Source organism: Parasteatoda tepidariorum, chromosome 7 (assembly GCF_982258835.1).
Source record: "Parasteatoda tepidariorum strain Cologne lab strain chromosome 7, Ptep-v5.0, whole genome shotgun sequence".
NCBI lineage: Eukaryota > Metazoa > Arthropoda > Arachnida > Araneae > Theridiidae > Parasteatoda > Parasteatoda tepidariorum.
In genome coordinates this window covers 34,574,209-34,595,256 of record NC_141761.1, presented here as the reverse complement: position 1 = coordinate 34,595,256, position 21,048 = coordinate 34,574,209, and the positions used below count along the sequence as shown (strand labels likewise).

Below are 21,048 nucleotides of genomic sequence, written 5' to 3'. Positions count from 1 at the left end.
TTAATAAAGTACGTGTGCAATAATTTCACACTTAAAATTTAATAAAGTATTTTTTTTCTCTCTATAACAGCTGTGTTTGCCAAATAAAAGACCCGTATGGTACATATATACCGGTATGGGATGTCAATGGCAAGGTATGGGTCTACAGCTTATGGTATTCGATGCATACGCAAAATCTTTGCGACGATGTGCTGAAGTCTTGAAACCTTTCGGGATTGACCTTTTTAAAGATTTGTCTCCTGATACGAATGAAATGGAAATATCGAGAAGAGGTATCAGCCCCGTCACTTCAATTACAGCGATTCAAGTAAGTATTTCAATTAAATACATGGAAAATATTATACAGAAGTGGAATATAAATTGAAGGGAATCTATTAAAAAAAAATAGTGCGTGGAGTCCCTTCGCGCGGAAGAAGTTTAACTTCGCAACCTGCGACGTTAATTGTAGAAGAATCAGCAGTCGTAGAAGGATCACTAGTTCTATTCAACGACTCTTTTTCCTGCTCCGCTCACCTTCGTGCTCTGTAATCACGGTAATATTGTGCATTTTTCCCTCGTGGACCTCTAGAACCAGTGGAAGTACTTGTGGTTGCCTCATCGTCTCGCCCTGGAAAATGTATTTGCATTAATAATGTATGTGAATACGTCATAATGTAATTTCAGAAGAGAAAACCCAAAAATCAATTCATATTCACAAGAGACGTACCTCGACATAACCTTAAATCCGTCTCATTGTCCGTGGGATTGTTTTCACTCTTTTTTTACAATTGTTATCCACTAAATTTGAAAATAAAAAATACTACCCTATTAAATTATATGTGTATCAAAACAAACTAAAAAAATATTTATAAAAAAACCATACTTTTATGACTTTTATTATTTTTATGCCAGTGAGAACCAAAACAATATGGAAATGAATGAGGGAAAAATGGATCCTACCACGTGATTTCCCGGCCAATAAAAATGCAGCGTTAAACGTTTAACGCAACCTTGTTGGAAGACGCATAAGAAGTATATATAACTTCAAAAATTACACAAGTTTTGTGAAAGCAAATCTTGTATTTTAAATTACATAAGTTTTGTAACAAAGAAAAGTACACGGTGGTAATTGTTTTGGAAAATGCACAAACTAAATACTAATGAGAAAATATGTTCAATTTTATTGCAAAAGACAACTTTGTAAAACATTTAAATTTAAAATTAAAGAAGGAAAAGGTATGAATACTTACTGTACGAATCCTTATTATAAAACTAAAAAAAAATAACAATAATGTAAGACTCATAATGATACCGGGTCTCTCAAAAGTGTTCACCTATTTAGAATGTCAATTTAAGAAGCACAAGAAGGGGTAGAAATTTACGGTGTTTCTTAGAACAACGGAGTTTTCTTTTACCCTGAATTTCGAAGTTACTTACTAAATTCGCCGACAGATTTCATTGCTAATATTTATAATTTATAACCTTCATTGAACAGCTGACCCAATTTTTAGATTTACGATTACTAATGTTCAACTCCGTATCCTTGTAAATTTGAATCCAATCCAGAAGACAAGGAACTCCTGGATCAAGTAATGGGAGAGAAATTTGCCTCCGTGGAGGACTTTCTTACAAAACTAAACCACGATAACCTCCCACGGTTAGCCTGGCGGTAAGCGGACTCTATCCATACCAGTGAGGATATTTTACTGCTTTATGTCAGCACCGTGATCGGTGTAAGCCGGATGCGGAGCTCGCATCGACCAGTCATCACTGGGCTAAAAAAATAAAAAATAAAAATAAATAAATAAAAAAATATATATATAAAAAAAATTGCCTAGGTACAAAGTTAATTGACGTGACGCCTGATCAAATATTAAAAATTGATCAGTCTGTCATGCAAGAGAAAACTTTGTGTTATAGTTTTACCAGTCAACAGCACCATCTGCTGGCAAACTTTTAAAACAATTTTAAGTAAAAATATTTCGTTTCTGAAGCAGTACACAACAAATATTTCGAACGTTTCTATCTTCTTCTTCCCATTTCTTTGTTAATTTTGGGAATCGTTGATCATTTTCGGGACACCGAGTAAAAAATTACTGACATTACATAACCAAGATCATACATAACAAAAAACTATAAGGTTCAGCTTAGTATAATACTTGACATTATGAACACTAACGGAAAAAATCACTCAGAATTTTTTTAAAATCAATTTATATTTATTAATACGTAATTTGATAATGCAACAATTTAGAATATAAAATGAAATTTAAATAAATGGAAAAAGGTAGAACCTTACGAATTAATGCGTATATGGTAAAAATAAGCTCTTTGAATGGTATTTTCTTGAATGTTTCTTTATGCCCTCAAGTTACAATAACTTCTTTTATTTAAACAAATTTAAGTTGAACTTTTAATAGTTGGTCTATGTACAATTATTAAATAAAATAATTTTAAAAAACTATGATATTGCATGCAAAAAATAAAATATAAAATATTGAGAATCGAGTCGTTATAGTCTCAATAACTTTTTAAAGACAGCAGATGAGAAGTCGTTGGTTTATTTGATGTTATTACTGTCATTAGAAAACCACCGACCTACGCCGGAACTTTGTTTGAGTAAGAGGATAGACTTCTTAATTAGGACTGGGCGATATAAGAAATTTTATATCGTGATGCATCGTCAGTTTTGCATCGCGATATAGAGATGTATCGCGATATAGTATTTTTGAATTTCATTTACTTGTAAGGCACAAAAAGTAGGATTTCTATCAAAACTTCATACTCAGATTGATTTAAATCAATTTATGAATTTGAAGATATATATGTTTTGCTAATGAAAGATATTAATATTATATTTTCTAAAAATGATCGCGCAAATAACAAAAGATTTCTTAGCTTAAAAATAAATAATAAAAAAATAAATAAAATTGAAATTTATCAATATAATATTTACCTAACAATATAGAAAGAAAATTTAAAAAATAAGTTCGTTAAAAATTATTTGCAAGCTTAAAACAAAGTGCTAAATAAATTATAAAAAAAAACGCTTTTAAAACAACCCTATTTTTTATCATTATTATTTCACATAAATAATTAAGTTAAATTGAATAATTACCGAGTTCTGAACGAAAAAACAAAGTAAGGCTCAATTTCTTGAAAATAAAAACAAAAGAATTATGATATTCTATAATATATTTAACTGACATTATTGAAAGAAAATTAAAAAACACGATTCTACCCTTTAATAAAACGAAATGCTAAATGATTAAAAAAGAAAAAAAAGAAAAGAAGTCGCAGACCTTACTAATTTTTTTGAATAAACAAAGTTGATTGACTTATGTCCAAATCCAAAAGAGGAAAAACAAGTTTTGTTATAATTTTATTTATAAAAACAACTAAAGATTTATAAATTTAAAATCAGTAATAAAAACCCATTAAATTATTAGAAGTTTCATCCAAAAAGTTTTTAATAAATAAGTAAAAAATAGCCTTAATAGCCTTAATAAAGTAAAAAATAGCCTTAAAAATTTAATTACTTTGTAATTTAATTCTTTATAGGCACCTTAAATTAGTAATTAGTTTATGGGCACCTTAAATTGTATAAAATCAATAATGTAAAAAATTACTTAAGCATGTTTTTTCATATTTAAAAATATAAAAAAATTTTCGTTTTAAGGAAAATAATTTACCTAATTAATTAAGAAACACTTCTTTTTATATTCTTTTCAATAATAGATTACGTTCAGAACGAGGTGACGACGGCGATCACAAAGTCAGTCCCACTGAAAATAATCTACAAGAAACCAGTGGCGTACGCAAGGGAGGGGTTTAGGGGTTTAAACTCCCCCCTTGAGCTCAGACAAAATGGTAAAATTGAAAATTTTAGTAGAAATTATGCAGGCTATTATTTTTTAAGACTATATATTTTTATTTGCCTTATGCCTACTTTTTTTTTCTCACGGTATTTCTCAGAACACAGAAAAAACATTTACTATAATAGGGTTGTACTTTTGAAACCAAATTCACCTGATACTGTTACGGACTGGCTTCTTTCCGTCCTGCCAGTCGCGATAGTTTTCGAGACTGGCTTTCATTCGCGAAGTCTTTACGCGATGATTCTGGAATTTTACACGTTCTGTCGTGTTTGAGACAATTCGAGAATTTTGGATTTGCGATGAAAATTTATATAAAAGAGGGAACGGAGAACAGTGGAGTTAGTCAGACTAAAAGTTATCTCTGCCGTTTGTCTTTCGGAGCTCGTTGCTAAATCTGATTTGTTTTGTCTTAACAAAAAGTTCATTCAATCGCCGAACCCGTCGTCGTTGTTATTTCGACTAGTGAAGAAATCAGTAACAATACTATTGAAGATACTGAGCTCGTTGAAGTTATTCATTCCAGATCGAAGCCTTAAGATCGTAGCATAGCGGATATTTCTGTGCCAATATATATATTTACTGTTCTTGGATCTTTAGAATGTCAAAACGCAAGAATTTAACAATATTTAATTATTTTGAGAACGCGACCAGAAATTAGTGAGGTGACAGCATCTAGTACCAATGTAAGTTTTTCTGTTGAACAGAAATGTGACACTTCCGTTGAAGAAAACGTTTCTAGCACATCAAAATCTGATGAATGTGAAAGTGGCCCGCAAAGTGTTACTTCCCACCCATATAACATTGGACTTTTTTCAGAAGATATTACATGCGAGAAGATATTACATTATGTTCTTATACTTAAAAAATCAAATCAAAATTTAACTAAACAATGTTGTCTAAATAAAAAGTCAAATTATCTAGCTGTCTAAATTAGGGACATAATAGTGCTTTATTACATACTCGAATTTCTTTTAGTAGTTTCAGAAAATCATGAACACCCCCTTTGAAAAAATTCTGCGTACGCCACTGCAAGAAACGATATCAAGTCGCGACAAAGAAAAAGAAAAAACTATGAGGCGCGAAAACGAACATGCTAGATCACCATATATGTTCTCAAAACTGATTCTGATTCTACAGCTCAATGTTCGTTTCAACATAATGAAACGAACATCGTCTTCCGCAGCGCGAATTGGCATCGGAACGTAAGAGAAGATCCTTGCATCGCTATATCGTATATCACTATATCGTATATCGCTATATCGTTCGTCTTCTTTCCTCGACGGCTTAAATCAGATTTCTGATGCATCACCGGGAACAAAAGTCGCAGTATTGGCCTGCCGATATAGGCGTTAAATCGATATACACGATATATCGATTTATAGACCAGTCCTATTCTTAATCATCGCCCTAAATATATACTTTCTAGAATCCCTGTAGAAACTGAAGTAAAATAGTGGGATCCTACATAGTGGGATCCTAAATTCAAATTTAAAAAAGGAAAACAAATCACCCTATAACTGACGAATTAAACGTGAGAAAAATAGGTTTAAAAATATCTGGATTTAATCTCATCTATTTTATCGCCATATAAATATTTCAAGTATTCCTAAGAATCGTCTTCCAAATTCTCTCTGTTTTTCTCAATGGAAATTAAATAATCTCAATGCTGATTCGTTAAATTTTGATAACACTTTTAGCTTTTCCCCACTTAAATATAATAATTTCCTATTCCTAATGTGTATTTTTTCTTCCATTTTCATCCTCTATATCAGGGCTGTCCAACTGCAAAGAGCCCATGGGCCGAAATTCCGGTCACTGATCACCTCTCTGGACGCAGTTTGAAAAAGTTGAACAATAACCTCTTACCTCTTATACAATAACAATTAATAGTTGAATTATTAATTATAAAACAATGGAACAGAAGGATTATAAAACAATTTGCTTATATTTTAATGGGAAAACTGAGGCCTATCAGCCTGAATAACATGTTGGCGGGCCGCCAGTTGGACAGACCTGCTCTATATGAAGGATGGTAATTATTTAACACTCTGAATAACATCGAATTCTTGGCCCACATAGCGTGAAAAATTAAGTAATCAGGTTTTTGAGTATTGTGAGAGAAAATGCCATTTAAAATTTTCGTAAAGCCAATAGTATGCGCACCAACACAAAAAATGCTTCCATTTCTTTGAATTTCACTTAATACTTTAATATTCGCAAATACGCTTGCTTGTAAACTACGTAAGAAAAAAAATTTAAAATAGTATCCTTCCTTAAAAGTATTTAATTCATAAACACTTTAAAGTAATTAATGAAAAATTTGAAATTGTAAACAGATAGCTATGACAGATTTATTGACTTCCTTGGGCATTAAACCAGATGGAATAATTGGCCATAGCACTGGAGAATGTGCTTCTGCCTATGGGGACGGAAGTGCTACTTTAGAGGAAACTTTGCTTGTAGCGTATTTCAGGTGCTTTTCAGCTGAGCAATCAAATCTAGAGCATGGAGCAATGGCGGCCGTTGGTATGTAATAACATAAAATCTCAGTTTCTATTTAGTGTATCTAAAAATTGAGTTGATTGCGTAACTATAAGAATTTAATGATCACAAAGAAAATGAATAAATAGTATATTAGATTTAAATTCAATGAGGAATGATGTTTATCGGTAAGTAATAGTATATATGTTACGGTGAAACACCGAAATCTGGAGAATGTCAACATTCACCGGTGAATGTCAACAATCACATAGTCGCTTCGGTGAATGTCCGAAATATTTGTTATATCCAATTCTATATTAATTTATTCGTTAATATTATTATATTTATTTGAAATATTTATATTTATTTGATATATTTATATTTATTCCATATTTTAATACTTACTGACGATAGATTAGAAGAAACATCAGTGTTTGGAGTATCGGGCAAATATATACCGGGCAATGGCACTTGACCTTAAAAAAACATCAGTGTAGGGTATACCGGGCAGTGGCACTTAACCTTAAAAAAACATCAGTGTAGGGTATACCAGGCAGTGGCACTTAACCTTAAAAAAACATCACTGTAGGGTATACCGGGCAAATGTACACCGGGCAGTGGCACTTAACCTTAAAAAAACATCAGTGTAGGGTTAAAATATCGAATAAATGTAATTATATCCACGAATAAATTCATATAAAATCGAATGTAATAAATATTTCGGACATTCACCAAAGCATATCTGTGATTGCCGACATACACCGGTGAGGGTCCGAATGTACAAGAATGTAATGAAATATTCGATCTTTCACAGACGTATTTGGTGTTTGTCGAAATTCACCGGTGAAAGTCAACAACCACCAATTTCAGTCTTTCGCCGTGACTTATATATAATTTCTAACTCATTATAGTAAGTCTTAATATTGAGTTGACTGCATTACTCTCGTAGGCTGATTGGAAAATCCACATCTTTGCTAATTGATGACGTTATTTGTTATTCTCAATGCAATAAGCCTAACAAATATGGCGTCTGCAGTTTATAATGAGTCGTATTTTCCAATTTACCTACGGCGTTACCATAATAATTTAATAATTACAAAGAAAGTTAAATAAAGTAGATGAATCGAATCTTTGAATAAAGTTCAAATAGCAATGGCGACCCTTAGTAAGTAATAAGCCATATTTCTACAGATACTCTCTGTATACCTTTATTTCTATCTACTATTTTTCCGTAGTCTTTCACTCTTCTCTCATATCTCTAATTTAAAGCTGTGAGTCGTGAGTTCGATCCGACCACAGATACTACGCAGTTTATGTGCAACAAGGTGCTAGTTAAACCTGCTGTGGTTTAAAATTACCTGGGGTTACAGATATGACAGAGATATCAGCTCACAGATATTAATTTCATCTTTTGGTTAAAATAAGAAGTATTATTGCATAAGCTGGGTAGACTATATTTGAGGGTGCCCCTTGATTCTCGCCAAGTTGTGATCGCGGTTGATCGCCAAGCTGGGCGATGTTAAAAACGAATCGTGATTCTGATAGGTTTAGATTTCAGCTTTATTTTTAAATGTTCAACAGTATATGACATTTCAGAGGTCCGTTAGTTCTACGGTGGATACCGGCTGGTAAGGTTACTTTTGCTTCTGGTCAATAAGATCGAAGGTATGTGGGCGATCATAAAAAGGGACTATAAAAAAAATGTCACATCCAGTTTGGTACCACGGACGCCATTTCGATTCGTATTTCGCCGAATTTATGTGGCGATGGAGGTACACAGATTCTATTCATGATAAATTTAGACAGTATCTAACTGCTATTATAGAATTCTGTGCACCTAAATCTAAGAATATTCAAGCTTAATGAAAAAGTGTTTTTTTTTCTTTCTGTGCTTACTCCATTAATTTTTGTTTCAATTCAAAATTCATTTTATTGTGTTAATTAATTTTGCTTATATTGGGTGCATTACAAATTTCTAACGTTTTGCCGCCATTCCTGTTACCACAGTGTTCCGCACAAACAGGAATGGCGCTAAACATAAGTCGCCAATTTCACCAAGGGGCACCCTCAAGTATATTTTTACCCATAAACTATTAAAGATCAGACTTGGCTAATGAGCTGGAATCCTTACCCCGATAGTATATTAGTATGATGATTTAAAAAAAAACATGAATTAAATTTTTAGAAATACTTACACAAATTTCGTACGAAAATCAATCGATGGAAAAGTTTGGATTTGAAAAATCTTAAGTTTTTTAATATTTTAATTTTAAGATATACAGTCAGCAAAAAAAAAAAGATATCACCCTGAATAACTTTTGTTATAATGATCGGATTTTCACGATCTAAGTGTCAATCTTAATGGTTCCCGGGGGTGACCTCAAATATGCTAATTAATTAGTGCTAACTATTAATTAAGTTACGAAATCTGACACAAAAACGTACTTTCTCTGAATAAACATGTATTTTTTTTTACATATTTGGATTCCTAACTTTCAAAATATAGGGGGTAGCCGCAATCTGGGAAATGTGGTCCCCATAGTTTGGTCAGGAGAGCGATCCAAAGTTCGTACCCCTTAATGTTAATTTCGCTTTTTGCGTTTTCAGTCATATTTTCAAAACTAATGAAGCAATTCAAAAAAAATTGCACCCACTCATAAAACTCATTTACCCAAAGATAATTTCATGAAAAAAATAATTTTTAATAATTATTAATTATTTTTTATTATTTAATTAAATTGAGGATGAAAAAATTTTGAAATATAAGGTATGAATTTTTTTATACCATAATAATCTACATATTTTTCAATAGAAAAATCTAAAGTTTCAACTGTTTTTATTTATTAGAAGCTGAAAAAAATTAAAATTAATTATTTTTAAAAAAATAATTTGGCGACAATAAAAAAATGATTAAATGGGGCGATTAATATTAAAATGTGATAAACTTGCGAGGAACTTGACTTCGCGCGCGTAGTGTAAAATTTCATTCATATTTTTTTCGCTAATAATCGTTTGCTAATCTTTTTATTTTTATTTCTTTCAAACTATAAAATACGATGTTTCTTTTTAGTCATTTAATAATGTATTTGTAATTTAGTAAAGAAATTATGAATAAAACATTTTGAATAAAAAACACTTTATTCAACGAATGTCTAGTTTTATAAAGGCGTGCTTCTGATAGAATATGATTATGCACCAGATTGTGCTTACTTAATGTGATTATTTTTTAATTTTTGATTTTCTTTTTCAATAACTGATACAATTTCAATAATATACACACGTATGCATAGATTTGGAATAATATATTTATCAATTTCTTGAATATATATTTTATAATTATTAATACGAATGCGTAGTCAACATTTTTAATCATCTTAAAACTTCCCCCGGTGGCTGAGCGGTAGCGCTTCGCCCTGTCGTTCCTCGGGTCGGGCAAGGCTGACTCAGCCTTTCATCCCTTCAGTGGGTCGATAAATAAGTACCAAGCATGATTTGGAACTAAACACTGGGGGTTCCGCGTTCGGCTGACCACCTGACCGGAACATCTGCTCCTGCACCCCAGAGCCCTAGGTCCAGAAAACTGAGATGGGCATAGTAGGCCTTGGCCCTCCATGGGCTGTCGTGCAGCTGAGTTTAGAGTAGAGTTTTTTAAAACTTCTTTACATCTTATATATCGCCTTAATCTTAAAATAAATTTGTAATTTACCTGTCTATGCGTGTTTCGCAGAATTATTTTTCTAACTTTTTTATTGAATTTTAATGCAATTTTTTTTAAAATTCTATTATGTATATTTTTTTCCAATAATATACTAATCAATTGTTTAAGTACTTTAATTTATGTTTTTCTTTAAAGTAAAATTACTTTTTAAATTATTGCTAAGTTCTTATTGAAAGAAAACTTAAAATTATTGCCAGCTATCTGAGAATTAAATCTTGTTAAGAAATTAAAAATATTCTACTGATCACACTCAATATCATTCGAAGCAGAACAGCTGACTATTTACTAAAAATACTATTGTTTACGAAAAATGAAGATAAATTATTAATTTTATTTTTTTTATTACTTCTTATTTATTCGAGTAATGAAAAGTAAATGCGTATGTGCGCACAGGGGAAAAATTTAACAGATTGTTTTGTTTTTTAAATGAACAAAAAACTATGGGCATGCAATTTTAATTCAACATTCAAAGTTAATCTTGTGCGCTAACCCTTTTAAGTTACCCTTTTGTCTTAAAAAGTTGAAAATATTTTCTTTAAAAGTTGTTTGTATAATTTCTCAACTTTTGCACAGTTCAAAAAAATATTGCTATATCAGGAAAATGTTCGATATGCCTTGTTTTGTTAAACAACTACTAAAATAAAAAATTGCAAAAAGATTTGAAAAATGTGCTATTTTTAGAATCATCATCTCAAAAATTGTTCTTTTACTCCATTTGACTTTTTTCTTCTTAAATAACTTATAATCATAGTTTTAACACACGTTTTGAAGAAATTATGTATACAAATTTCTCCTAATATTTCGTAATAAAAAAACAAGAATATTAATGATTTATTTATACAGTGAAACCTGCCAAGTTGACCATACTTGTAAGTTTTACACCTGAATAAGTTGACCTCAATTATCAAGAACGGAAATTTTCCTACATAATAAAGAAGCAAAACCTTTGTAACTTGACCACCTGTCTATCTTGTATGTTGACCACTGAAATAAGTTAATTTTGTCTAGGAGTATTATGAAATTCTATTCTAAAACTCTCATAAATTGACCAGAAAAAAAAAATTCAGAAAATTTTCTGTCATTTCGCAATGTATGTTAATATTTCACTTGTTTGGTGAAATAGTGTAAAAAGCTAATCTAAACCTTTTTGTGAGTTGACCATCTGGGGAAACTGTAGGGAGTCAGCTTTTGACCATTTCTTTCATTCATTCATTGAAAACAGGTGTGTTAGTTGTAAAGTTGCTCTTCCAGTTGCAATAGTGAGCAAATAGGCTTGTATGCGTAGTAATAACAGAATAAATTTTAAAGTGTTAAAATAATTTTGTTTTGTTAAAGTTTTCAATGTTTTCGTGTTCTGATATTTTAAGAAATTATTTTTATTAAACACTTCACATGCATAACTAACAAAATAATTTTTTTTATAAAGTTAGTTAAATATTAAAATTATTTCTGTGTAACAAATTGAAGTTCGTTTAGGTTTAAACACATTTCTTGAGATATTCATTTGGCCATTTGCTAAATCAAATTTTTAAGTCAAGTAAAAAAAAAAAAATTTAATGTATAGCAACATGTAGGAAACGAAAAAGTAAACAATGTCCCACCCCTTCTATAAGTTGACCACTTGTCTACGTTGGCCACTAAAACAATGCACATGAAGTGGTCAACTTACCCAAGTTTTACTGTAATTGTTTCATTGAACCAGAGTAGTTAATTGTTTTCGTAATAATCGGCCTTGCAACTATTTAACTTAGATTCTTTGGACTAGGCGTCACTTCATGCATGTCTTTCGAGATTAAAATTTCAAAGATAAAATGTAAAAATTACAAGAATGCGTAAGCTGGTTTCAACTAACAAAAAAAAGGGACAAAATCGTTGGCAAAAGAAGTTATCTCATGAAAAGAGTGTCAGAGTTGAAAAATTATTGTAAAAACTGTAATAATTGTTACTCTTGTTTAATTAAGGGTATTATAAACCTAATTTTCGTTTAATCATGTTTTTTAAAGAACTAACGAAAGGAGTGTGTAAATAACATCAACTCTTTTTACTGCAAACTAAGTTTACTTAATATCATTTGCAAATATTAAGAAGTACAAATTCTTGACTTGCTCCTTAAAATAAAGTTTTATTTTAATCGTAGTTGAAGAAGTACGGATATAGTTAAGGGAGGTATGCGACATTCGGAAAAAAAAAAGTCGTGTGATAGAGATAGTTTTAAACAGAACGAATTAGTTCTTTTAATTGAAATGCTGACAATATCATTACAGCATTTTGGTTAACAAGTGCCATGAAAAAAGGTTCTGAACTTAAGATATGGATTTTAATATATTTTCCTATTTACATACCTCCTTGATCTCCGCACCGTTTTAATATTCTGTAAAGCATAAAATGAAATAATGTTGAATAAAAAAATAGATTTCAAATGAAATATTTTATTTTCCTTAATACAGGGTATCTGTTACATTTTAGATTTTCAAATTCATAACTTTTCATGTCTAATTCCAAGAATTTTCATGATTTAACGAAGTTACTATTTTCTCCGATAAAAACAGAATAATAAATTCAAAAAGCGTTATAATCACATTATATAAAATAGGTATAACCAAAACACTGCAGTAAGAACGCACTTTAATACAAAACCCCTTTATTTAAGCTTTTAGCTCAATTTCCGCTTTTGGTTTCATATTTTGTAATGTGGCAATCTTTTTCGAAAATATTTTAAATAATTCTTTAAAAATTTCACGTTCATGTAATAAGTTCATTTGAATTCGCAGCTCGCTTTATAGATTTCGTTTCATGTTTTATTCTGTTTCTTCTTTATACTTAATTTTCTGCTTTCGCTTGATATTTTTACTTATTGTGTTCCTTTATGTTTGTAATTTTTTTGTAAAATTTTTTTGAGTGCTTCTCAAACTATTGCATTGATATATTTTACTTTGGCTATATTGATACAATAATAGAAAGTACTATTTTTTTGCTGATATAATCGTGTAAGCTGATGAAAGATCTTTTGGATCTTTTATTTTCCGGATATTTTTAGAATTTTTTTTCCGGTTTCTTGCTGTTTTATTTTTTATTATTATTTTTCTTCCCCCCTTTTTTATTGTTCCGTAATTTTTCCCAAGTTTTTTCTACATTTTGAACTTATTTACTTATTTTATGAGTTCTATTTACTTGCAGCTTATGCGCAATAAATAAAACTTATTATTTTTCGTAATTTTCTTCGTGTTTTTTTTTGTTTTTATTTATTATGATATATATATATATATATATATATATATATATATATATATATATATATATATATATATATATATATATATATATATATATATCAAAATGCTTTTAAAATGCCTTATAACATTTATTAAGTTTTACAATTTTATCGAAAATAAATACCGTGATTTCTATAAAATTTTGCGATTATGCATCAGAATAGCTATCTTTTTTCAGGTCCACCTTTGCTTGATCACTTTTTTTTTCCTTTCCTAAGAAACTCGAAGTGCGGGGCAAAAGCATTTAACCCTACAACTCTTCATAAATTTATGATAACTTATGAAAATTTGGTTTTAATTCAAAACTGTCATACAAATTACATTAAAACAGCTTTACAAAAATAAATAATGTCAGATAAAAATTCAAAGATTCTATAATCTTGGAGAATCAAAAATAATTTATTAATTTATTTAAATTTCCTTTTTAAAGGAGATTTAAAAAAAATAAAAAAAAGCCCAGAAAGCAACGTGAAAAATTCTTTTGGTTGCTTAGCAACGAGAAGCACTATCTTTTCCCATCTTGTCATTCATTCAGTTTCTTTATGGTTGTTATAAATTATTTCCCCTTCTATAGCGAGGTAATTTGGCATATTTTTAAACCATCGCCAGATATATAAATCCCTATTGCGACCTAATTTACAACCCATTTTTTTCGAAATTTTGTCTACCCCCCCTATTTTAAGGGTCAGGATTCCAAATATGTAAAAAAAAATACATGTTTATTCAGAGAAAGTACGTTTTTGTGTCTGATTTCGTAATTTAATTAAAAGTTAGCACTAATTAATTAGCATATTTGAGGTCACCCCCGGGAACCATTAAGATTGACACTTAGATCGTGAAAATCCGATCATTAGAACAAAAGTTATTCAGGGTGATATCCTTTTTTTTTGCGGACTGTACATTATGATTCTTATTAATCACTTGGTTGTCAAAATGCCCAGTTCTGCTATCAGCGAAAATTTATTTTTCTATTCATAGAAAAATTTTATTTAAATTGTTGTGAAAAATATCAATATATATTGATAGAATTTCAGAATTCAAGAAAAGGAAGGAAGACCTAAACTGATTTTCTTTAGGATTGGTATGGGGAAAAAATGGCAATTTTTTTTAAATCTTTCATAATATTCTTTAAGGTGACAGAAAAATGGTTGTTACAGTGAAAGAAAGTGTTTGCACTGAGTAAGCGGAGTGCTATAGACAGTTTTCTCCGTGTGTGCAGTTTATTGTGTCCATTAATTTTAACCATTTCAAAGTGATCTGTTTTTACTTCAGGTTTAAGTTGGGAAGAGACAGTGAAGCGGTGCCCAAAAGATGTCTTTGCTGCATGTCATAATGCCAATGACTCTACAACGATATCCGGAGCAGAGGATGCCGTGAAGAATTTTGCAAAAAAGTTGAAAGAAGAAAGAATTTTCGTTAGAGTTTTTGACTCGTATGGCTGTGCTTTACATTGCCCACTTATTAAACCAGCTTTGAAACTTCTGAGAGAGAAACTTCTTCAAGTAAGTGGAAAAATCATCTTAAAAAATGCTTCAGAAAAATTCTTTAAACGAAAATATTCATCTGCATTACTAAACTGGATATCACGAGTCTGTTTAGATTAAAAATACAGCTTAAAAAATGAAAGAAGTTGGAAATTTTGGAAGCGTATTGAACCATTGCAGCATTTAAGTTTGTGACAACTTCAGTACAGTTTAAATTTAAACCCCTGTATCGCATGAAATAATATTTCCTGAGACTCATGATTCTGGGTTTAACTTGGAGGTAAACATGCTTCAATTTATAATTATTTTATGAGTTGGTCCAAAGTTCAGTATGAGTCAATGTTGAACTTTCATCGAATGAGATTGACAATTTTGTCAGAATTCCCTAGAAAACGCATGGCACCCTGTCAAGTGCAGCACTTTGTTGCTTTCGTTTTTAGACCATTCCGTTCAAATTCAATTTCATTTTATCTTTTTTCTGAACTTTTAAGACAGAATATTTAGTAATATAAAAAATATTCCTTATATTGGGTGTATAACATTAAAACATCTTGTGGAGTAAGGTTCCGATTTTTAATTCTATGGATCTATTCAAAATTCATTTAAGATATATCAGTTTAAAACCTAAATACTAAAGTAAAAAAGAAAGAAGGAAAAAAAAAACATTTTCTTATCCCAGATTTGCCAAAATGTAGGATCATAAATCAGTTTCAATAAATATCAGTTTCAATCAATAAATCAGTTCAGTTAAACTATTTAATATTTTCTTAAACATTTAATTGTTAATGGATCGATATTCTACGATAACAACCCAAAAGTAATGTCATCCTTTTTTTAAAACAAAACCCACTGAAAATTGTTTATATTCTATAAATTTTAAGTAATTTTAAAGGTTAAAGGTTTGCCTTTAGTTCCTGAACTTGCCTTTACTTCACGCAAACCTGAACAATTTATAGTAAAAAAAGTTTTTGACTGGAGCCCTCAGGACAATAGAAGAGGACCGAGACTTAAAAATACTTGTCACAGGATGATTGTAAGTGAATTGAATTTAAAACAATTTGAAAGAGAAGGGGAGAGGCAAAATATCTGGCCACAAATGGAGTGAGATAGAAGCCCCTTGCTTCAAATCAAAGTAAAGAGCAATATATATATTTGCATGATTGCCAAACTGACTGGACATTTTTGTATGTACTGGGGCAATTTTTGTATGCCTCTGTGCAACTAGCTCCTTTTTACGTACTTACTAAAGCGTTGAATATATTTTTTTCCCGTCGTTGAAGTAGAATCCTTGAGAGTCAGAGTAAGCTAGTATCTGTTTTACAACTGCTAGAACAAGAAATACTGTTGTTCCAACAGCAGTAAAACATATACTACTAGCAGTGCAAAACAATAGGGAAACGATAAAGCGCAGACAGGTGTTTCAACAATGGAAAATAATATTGTTGAACAAGGGTGTTAGAATTCTATCAAACAGTCATCATGTAGACATTCTATAGGAGTTGGTAACCAGTAACTACCACCTATTCCCCATTAAAAATATTTCGTCGAGAAAAAATTCATGAGATAAAAGGTGAATTTGGAACATGATGGCGATAACCAAATTGGTGGTTATTTAAAATGATAGACGTTCCTTTTTAATGTTCAACTTTCAACCTTTGAAACCTTCGTTCAACCTTTTTCTGAAACAAATAGGTCGACCTTTCATTTCCGTATCCAACAAAGACTATTGAAACTGTCTCCGCCGTTTACTTAATTATTTATTACGTATGTGAATGAGGTGAATGTGATAAACCTCTATAAAAAATTTTTCAATCAAATTAGGTCTTCACGAATCCTAAAGAAAGGTCATCCAAATGGATTAGTAGTTCCTACCCAGAGAATGAATGGGGAACAGAAGAATGCAAGTATGCTGGAGCAGACTATTTCACTCATAACATGATAGCACCGGTTCTATTCAGAGATGCTATGCGTAAAATACCATCAGATGCGATCACAATTGAAATAGGACCTCATCATCTGTTGCAACCTATCATGAGACGAGATCTCGGATCAGGAAGCAGTTACATCGGTCTGATGAGACGCAATGATCCAGATAATGCGAAATTCTTCTTTGAAGCAATCGGAAAGTAAGTTCACATGGTATTTTCCATCTTTTGACCAATGTTGCATTCAATATTCCAAATAGTTCAATATTTCAATAGTAATTCAAAACTTTGACGTTTTCTTGCTTCGTTAGTGTTATTGATGTCAGCAGTTTAGTTTTAGTTGCGTTGTCAGATTTAGCGTGAAGTTTAAAATCTTCACTTGATTACTTTGTATTTTCTTATTACTTTGTAATTAGAACTTATACTCAAACGGGGTAGTTAAAATTAAGCTGACTGTACTTAGATACTCTTAGCGTTGATTCTGCACTTTTGGAAAAATCGGTTAAGCGTTGAACCATAATATTGTTGCTTTGAAATTTTACCATGCTTCAATTTAAGTAGAGCCATTGTACTGTGACCATTGTATCAAGAATAAAAACAATTTAAGTAAAACCATTGTACTGTGACCATTGTATCAAGTATAAAAAGGGTTTAAATTACCACCGTATTAAGGTTGCATAAAATTGGACCATTAAAGTTCAAATCATGCTCCGAAATTTCTATTAGTGTACGTACTGGATTTGAATGAAGCTTCATCTTGAGAATCATGTGGTCGAAAACAGAAAAATGAACAGATGAGGCTGAATTGTTAAATAAATATACATTTATACGTCGGTAACGTTCTGGTAGTATGTCTTAAGGTTATTGTTGCTCCACATAGCATGCACATAGAGCACACAGATGTGTAAACTATAAAAACTTTCTACTATTTTTCAATTTTTGAACTATACTCCGTTGCAGGTTAAGAAAGACTATTACAGTATAGGATTAAAGCAATCCTCCGTGACTGTATGTAGTTCGGATTTATTTTGTTATCAGATCATACAAATAGATTTTAAAACAATTTGAAAGCTTTTAAAAGTTAAACACGTTGGAAAGAAAGCTAATTCGTGCTATATTTTACGATACATATCTTAGAATTATTAAAAGAAGGTAATAGTTTCGTAGTCTTACTGAAATCCTCGACATAGTGACATATTTCGATAGATAAGGAGAATGATTTTCAAAAAAGAAACAATTATATGACGTTTCAAAAACTTTGGGTTTGATTGGTTCATTGAAATGGCTCGTCTTATGCTATCATGCCTTCAACAAATCAAATGCGAGATAAGGAATTTCAAACTTTTGTTTTTATGTAGAAGAAAATCGTCAGCAAGGAGCAATCTTTATTATTCTTTTATCAGTTTCTTTAAATGCAAATATAAAGACGTATAGTTGTTACGATATTTTTATCATTTTTATTAATTCTTATTCCTTGTTAATTGATTATTCAATAAGTTTCATTTTCCTCATTTCACATAATTTAAGAAAGCAAGCAAAAAGCAGGTTTTGCAACATCATTTTAAGAGTTGGCGACGTTGATATGCGTTCGCGCTGAGAGCTTGGCATCCATTTGGCGTACATTTATCTACAAACAAACTCTCTCCATAGAGATAATGGTTCTTTCCTAACTTGCTACAGAGTCTTGACAGCGTGGTCTACACATAATAAATAGATTTCAAACTTTTATTTAACTGCATTCATTATAATTGGAGCTACTAGAACTTGAATTTCATTTTATTATCATTGTTTAAGAAATTTTACTGAATAAGCTTTTGAATTACGCTTCACTTACCATCACTATTGCACGCCACACCGGCCCTCAACAAGGCATTATGGTCTGGGGTGCCATTTCCTTTGACAGTTGGACCCCTTTGGTCGTCATTAGAGGTACACTTACTACACAGATGTACGTCGACGACATCCTAAGACCTGTTTTGCTACCGTTCCTTTTGCAGCGCCCTTGGCTGGTTTTTCAGCAAGGCAATGCCAGACCACATACGGCACGTGTTGCTATGAACTGTCTGCAAGCTTGTCAAACTCTTCCTTGGCCTGCCAGATCACCAGATCTCTCTCCCATCGAGCATGTCTGGGATATGATAGGAAGGCGATTGCATCTGGCACGGAATGTTGATGACCTCGTTCGACAATTGGATCGAATTTGTCAGGAAATACCGCAAGAGACCATCCGGGAGCTTTATCGGTCTATGCCACGCCGTGTGGCAGCTTGTATCCAGGCTAGATGTGGGTCAGCACCTTATTGAACTTGTTACTGTAACTCTGCAATAAATTATTCAATTGTTCTGAAATTTTAATCATTTACTATTCTGTACATTGTCTTCCTACTCACCAATTTTCGTTCAATCGGACAACTAATTCTTGGTGCGTCGATTTTTTTGTTATAGAGTGTATTTGATATTTTTTTTAATTCCACCCTCCCCCTATTTGCTTAGAATGTATCAAGAAGGAATGGATCCAAAGGTTGAGAACTTATATCCTCCAGTTCAATTCCCAGTTCCTCGAGGAGTTCCATTAATATCAGATTTGATTCGATGGAACTACTCTATGTCGTTTGATGTTCCCAAATGGTCTCGATCAGCAGGAACATCCAATCACATATTCGCTCTAGACAAAGAAGACAGCTACCTGATGGACCATTTCATTGATGGAAGAGCACTCTTTCCGGCTGCTGGATATATATACCTTGCTTGGGACATGTTAGCCTCAAAGCTCCAAAAGAATTTTAATGAAATGCCAGTAATTATAGAAAACTTCAAAATACACCGAGCAACAGTTATTACTCAGAAAAGTAAGTATCCTGAAATTTTAACTAAATCATCTATTTACGAGTTTTCCCTTCTGCATTTCTTCCTTTCTATCTGTTAGTCCTTGTAAATTTTCATAAATGTTTCCTACATATATGTCTGCGACGGAATACTTATATGCATTTTTGATAATTGCTTAATTAATCAAATTGTTATTTCATATTTTACAGCGAATTAGATAAAAAAAACTAACTGAATCAATTGCTGTTTTTACTTAAGGTATTAGCCATAAATTATTTAATAATTCTAATTATGTCTTATAAATAGCCTATTTTCTAAGTAGCCTTCTTATAGCTTTTTTTATATACAAAATAAAGTCAATACAATTTAAAAACAATGACTTTGGATAAAGTTGGGTATTTTTCAAAGGTCTTTTTTTAACGAATTTGATCTGTTCCTACCTCCTCCGATGATTTTTTCAAAAAATGATCAATTTTCAACGTACTACTATGATGTTTCAGTTTATATAATACATACATAAATCAAAATTAATTCAGAACTAAATATATCAAGAATGCATGATAAATGTATTATAACCCGCCCAAGTTTAATATGATTTTTATAACATTCAGAATAGCTATTACAATTTGACACATTTATTCATTTCTAAATTGATATCTTAATGAATAGTCTAAATTTTAACTTAATAATTTTTCTTATCTGCTCAAAGCAAAAAATATGCATGCAAATCGTCTACTTCTCAAAACCTCTTAAACAATGTTTTGTATAATATTCACAATAAATAATGTTGAAGATTTCAAGTATTTAGTCTTGCAGTTCAATTTTTGAATAAATTTTATGATATTCATTGGGGTAATCAAACATATACGATTGCAAATGTTAAATGCTAGTCTCAGTTTTGAATAAATTTTATGATATTTATTGTGCTAATTTAACATAAACGGTAGTAAATTTTAAATTTTTCTTAATCTTAAAATAATCTTTTAATCTTATTGGGTTAATTTTATAATATGCATTTGTTCAATCAAAAATAACGATTTAAATTTCACAGGTATGGTAAAATTCTCTTTCACCGTCTTCAGTGATAGTGGTAACTTTGAAATAATTGAAAGCAATCAATTAGTGGCCAGTGGTAGAGTTTATGAGTGGAAAAAAGCTACTTTCTTGGAGCCAGAGCCAACTTATGAGAGCAGTACTGATGCCGTGGATGCATCAGATATATACAATGAGCTGAAAATAGTTGGCTACGAGTACAAACAAGCTTTTCAAGCACTCTCCGAGATTAACTTGGATGGTAAATATCTAAACTCTACTTTTTGGAGTATTTTAGATAATTTATAAAACATCTCCACTAAAATTTATCGTCATATTTTTTCTCTTCTGAATTCTCTTTTTTTTTCCTCTTTCTATCAAAAGTCAGCAGGTTTTTCGAGAACACTTCTTAAATTCGTTTTGAAGACTTAACTTCCCTTTTAAAATGCGTCGA

At 31.1% G+C, this 21,048-nt stretch overlaps 1 protein-coding gene across 1 annotated transcript in view; it reads left to right on the top strand.

Annotated features, from left to right (window-relative positions):
* LOC107441937 (fatty acid synthase) overlaps nucleotides 1-21,048 on the top strand; it is a 73,081-nt gene that overhangs the window by 15,034 nt on the left and 36,999 nt on the right. The window contains exons 8-13 of the mRNA XM_043048093.3: nucleotides 71-307; nucleotides 6,194-6,383; nucleotides 14,601-14,830; nucleotides 16,634-16,938; nucleotides 19,230-19,585; nucleotides 20,614-20,856. Of these exons, the coding sequence (XP_042904027.2) occupies nucleotides 71-307; nucleotides 6,194-6,383; nucleotides 14,601-14,830; nucleotides 16,634-16,938; nucleotides 19,230-19,585; nucleotides 20,614-20,856 (1,561 nt within the window). The remainder of the gene's footprint in view (nucleotides 1-70; nucleotides 308-6,193; nucleotides 6,384-14,600; nucleotides 14,831-16,633; nucleotides 16,939-19,229; nucleotides 19,586-20,613; nucleotides 20,857-21,048) is intronic.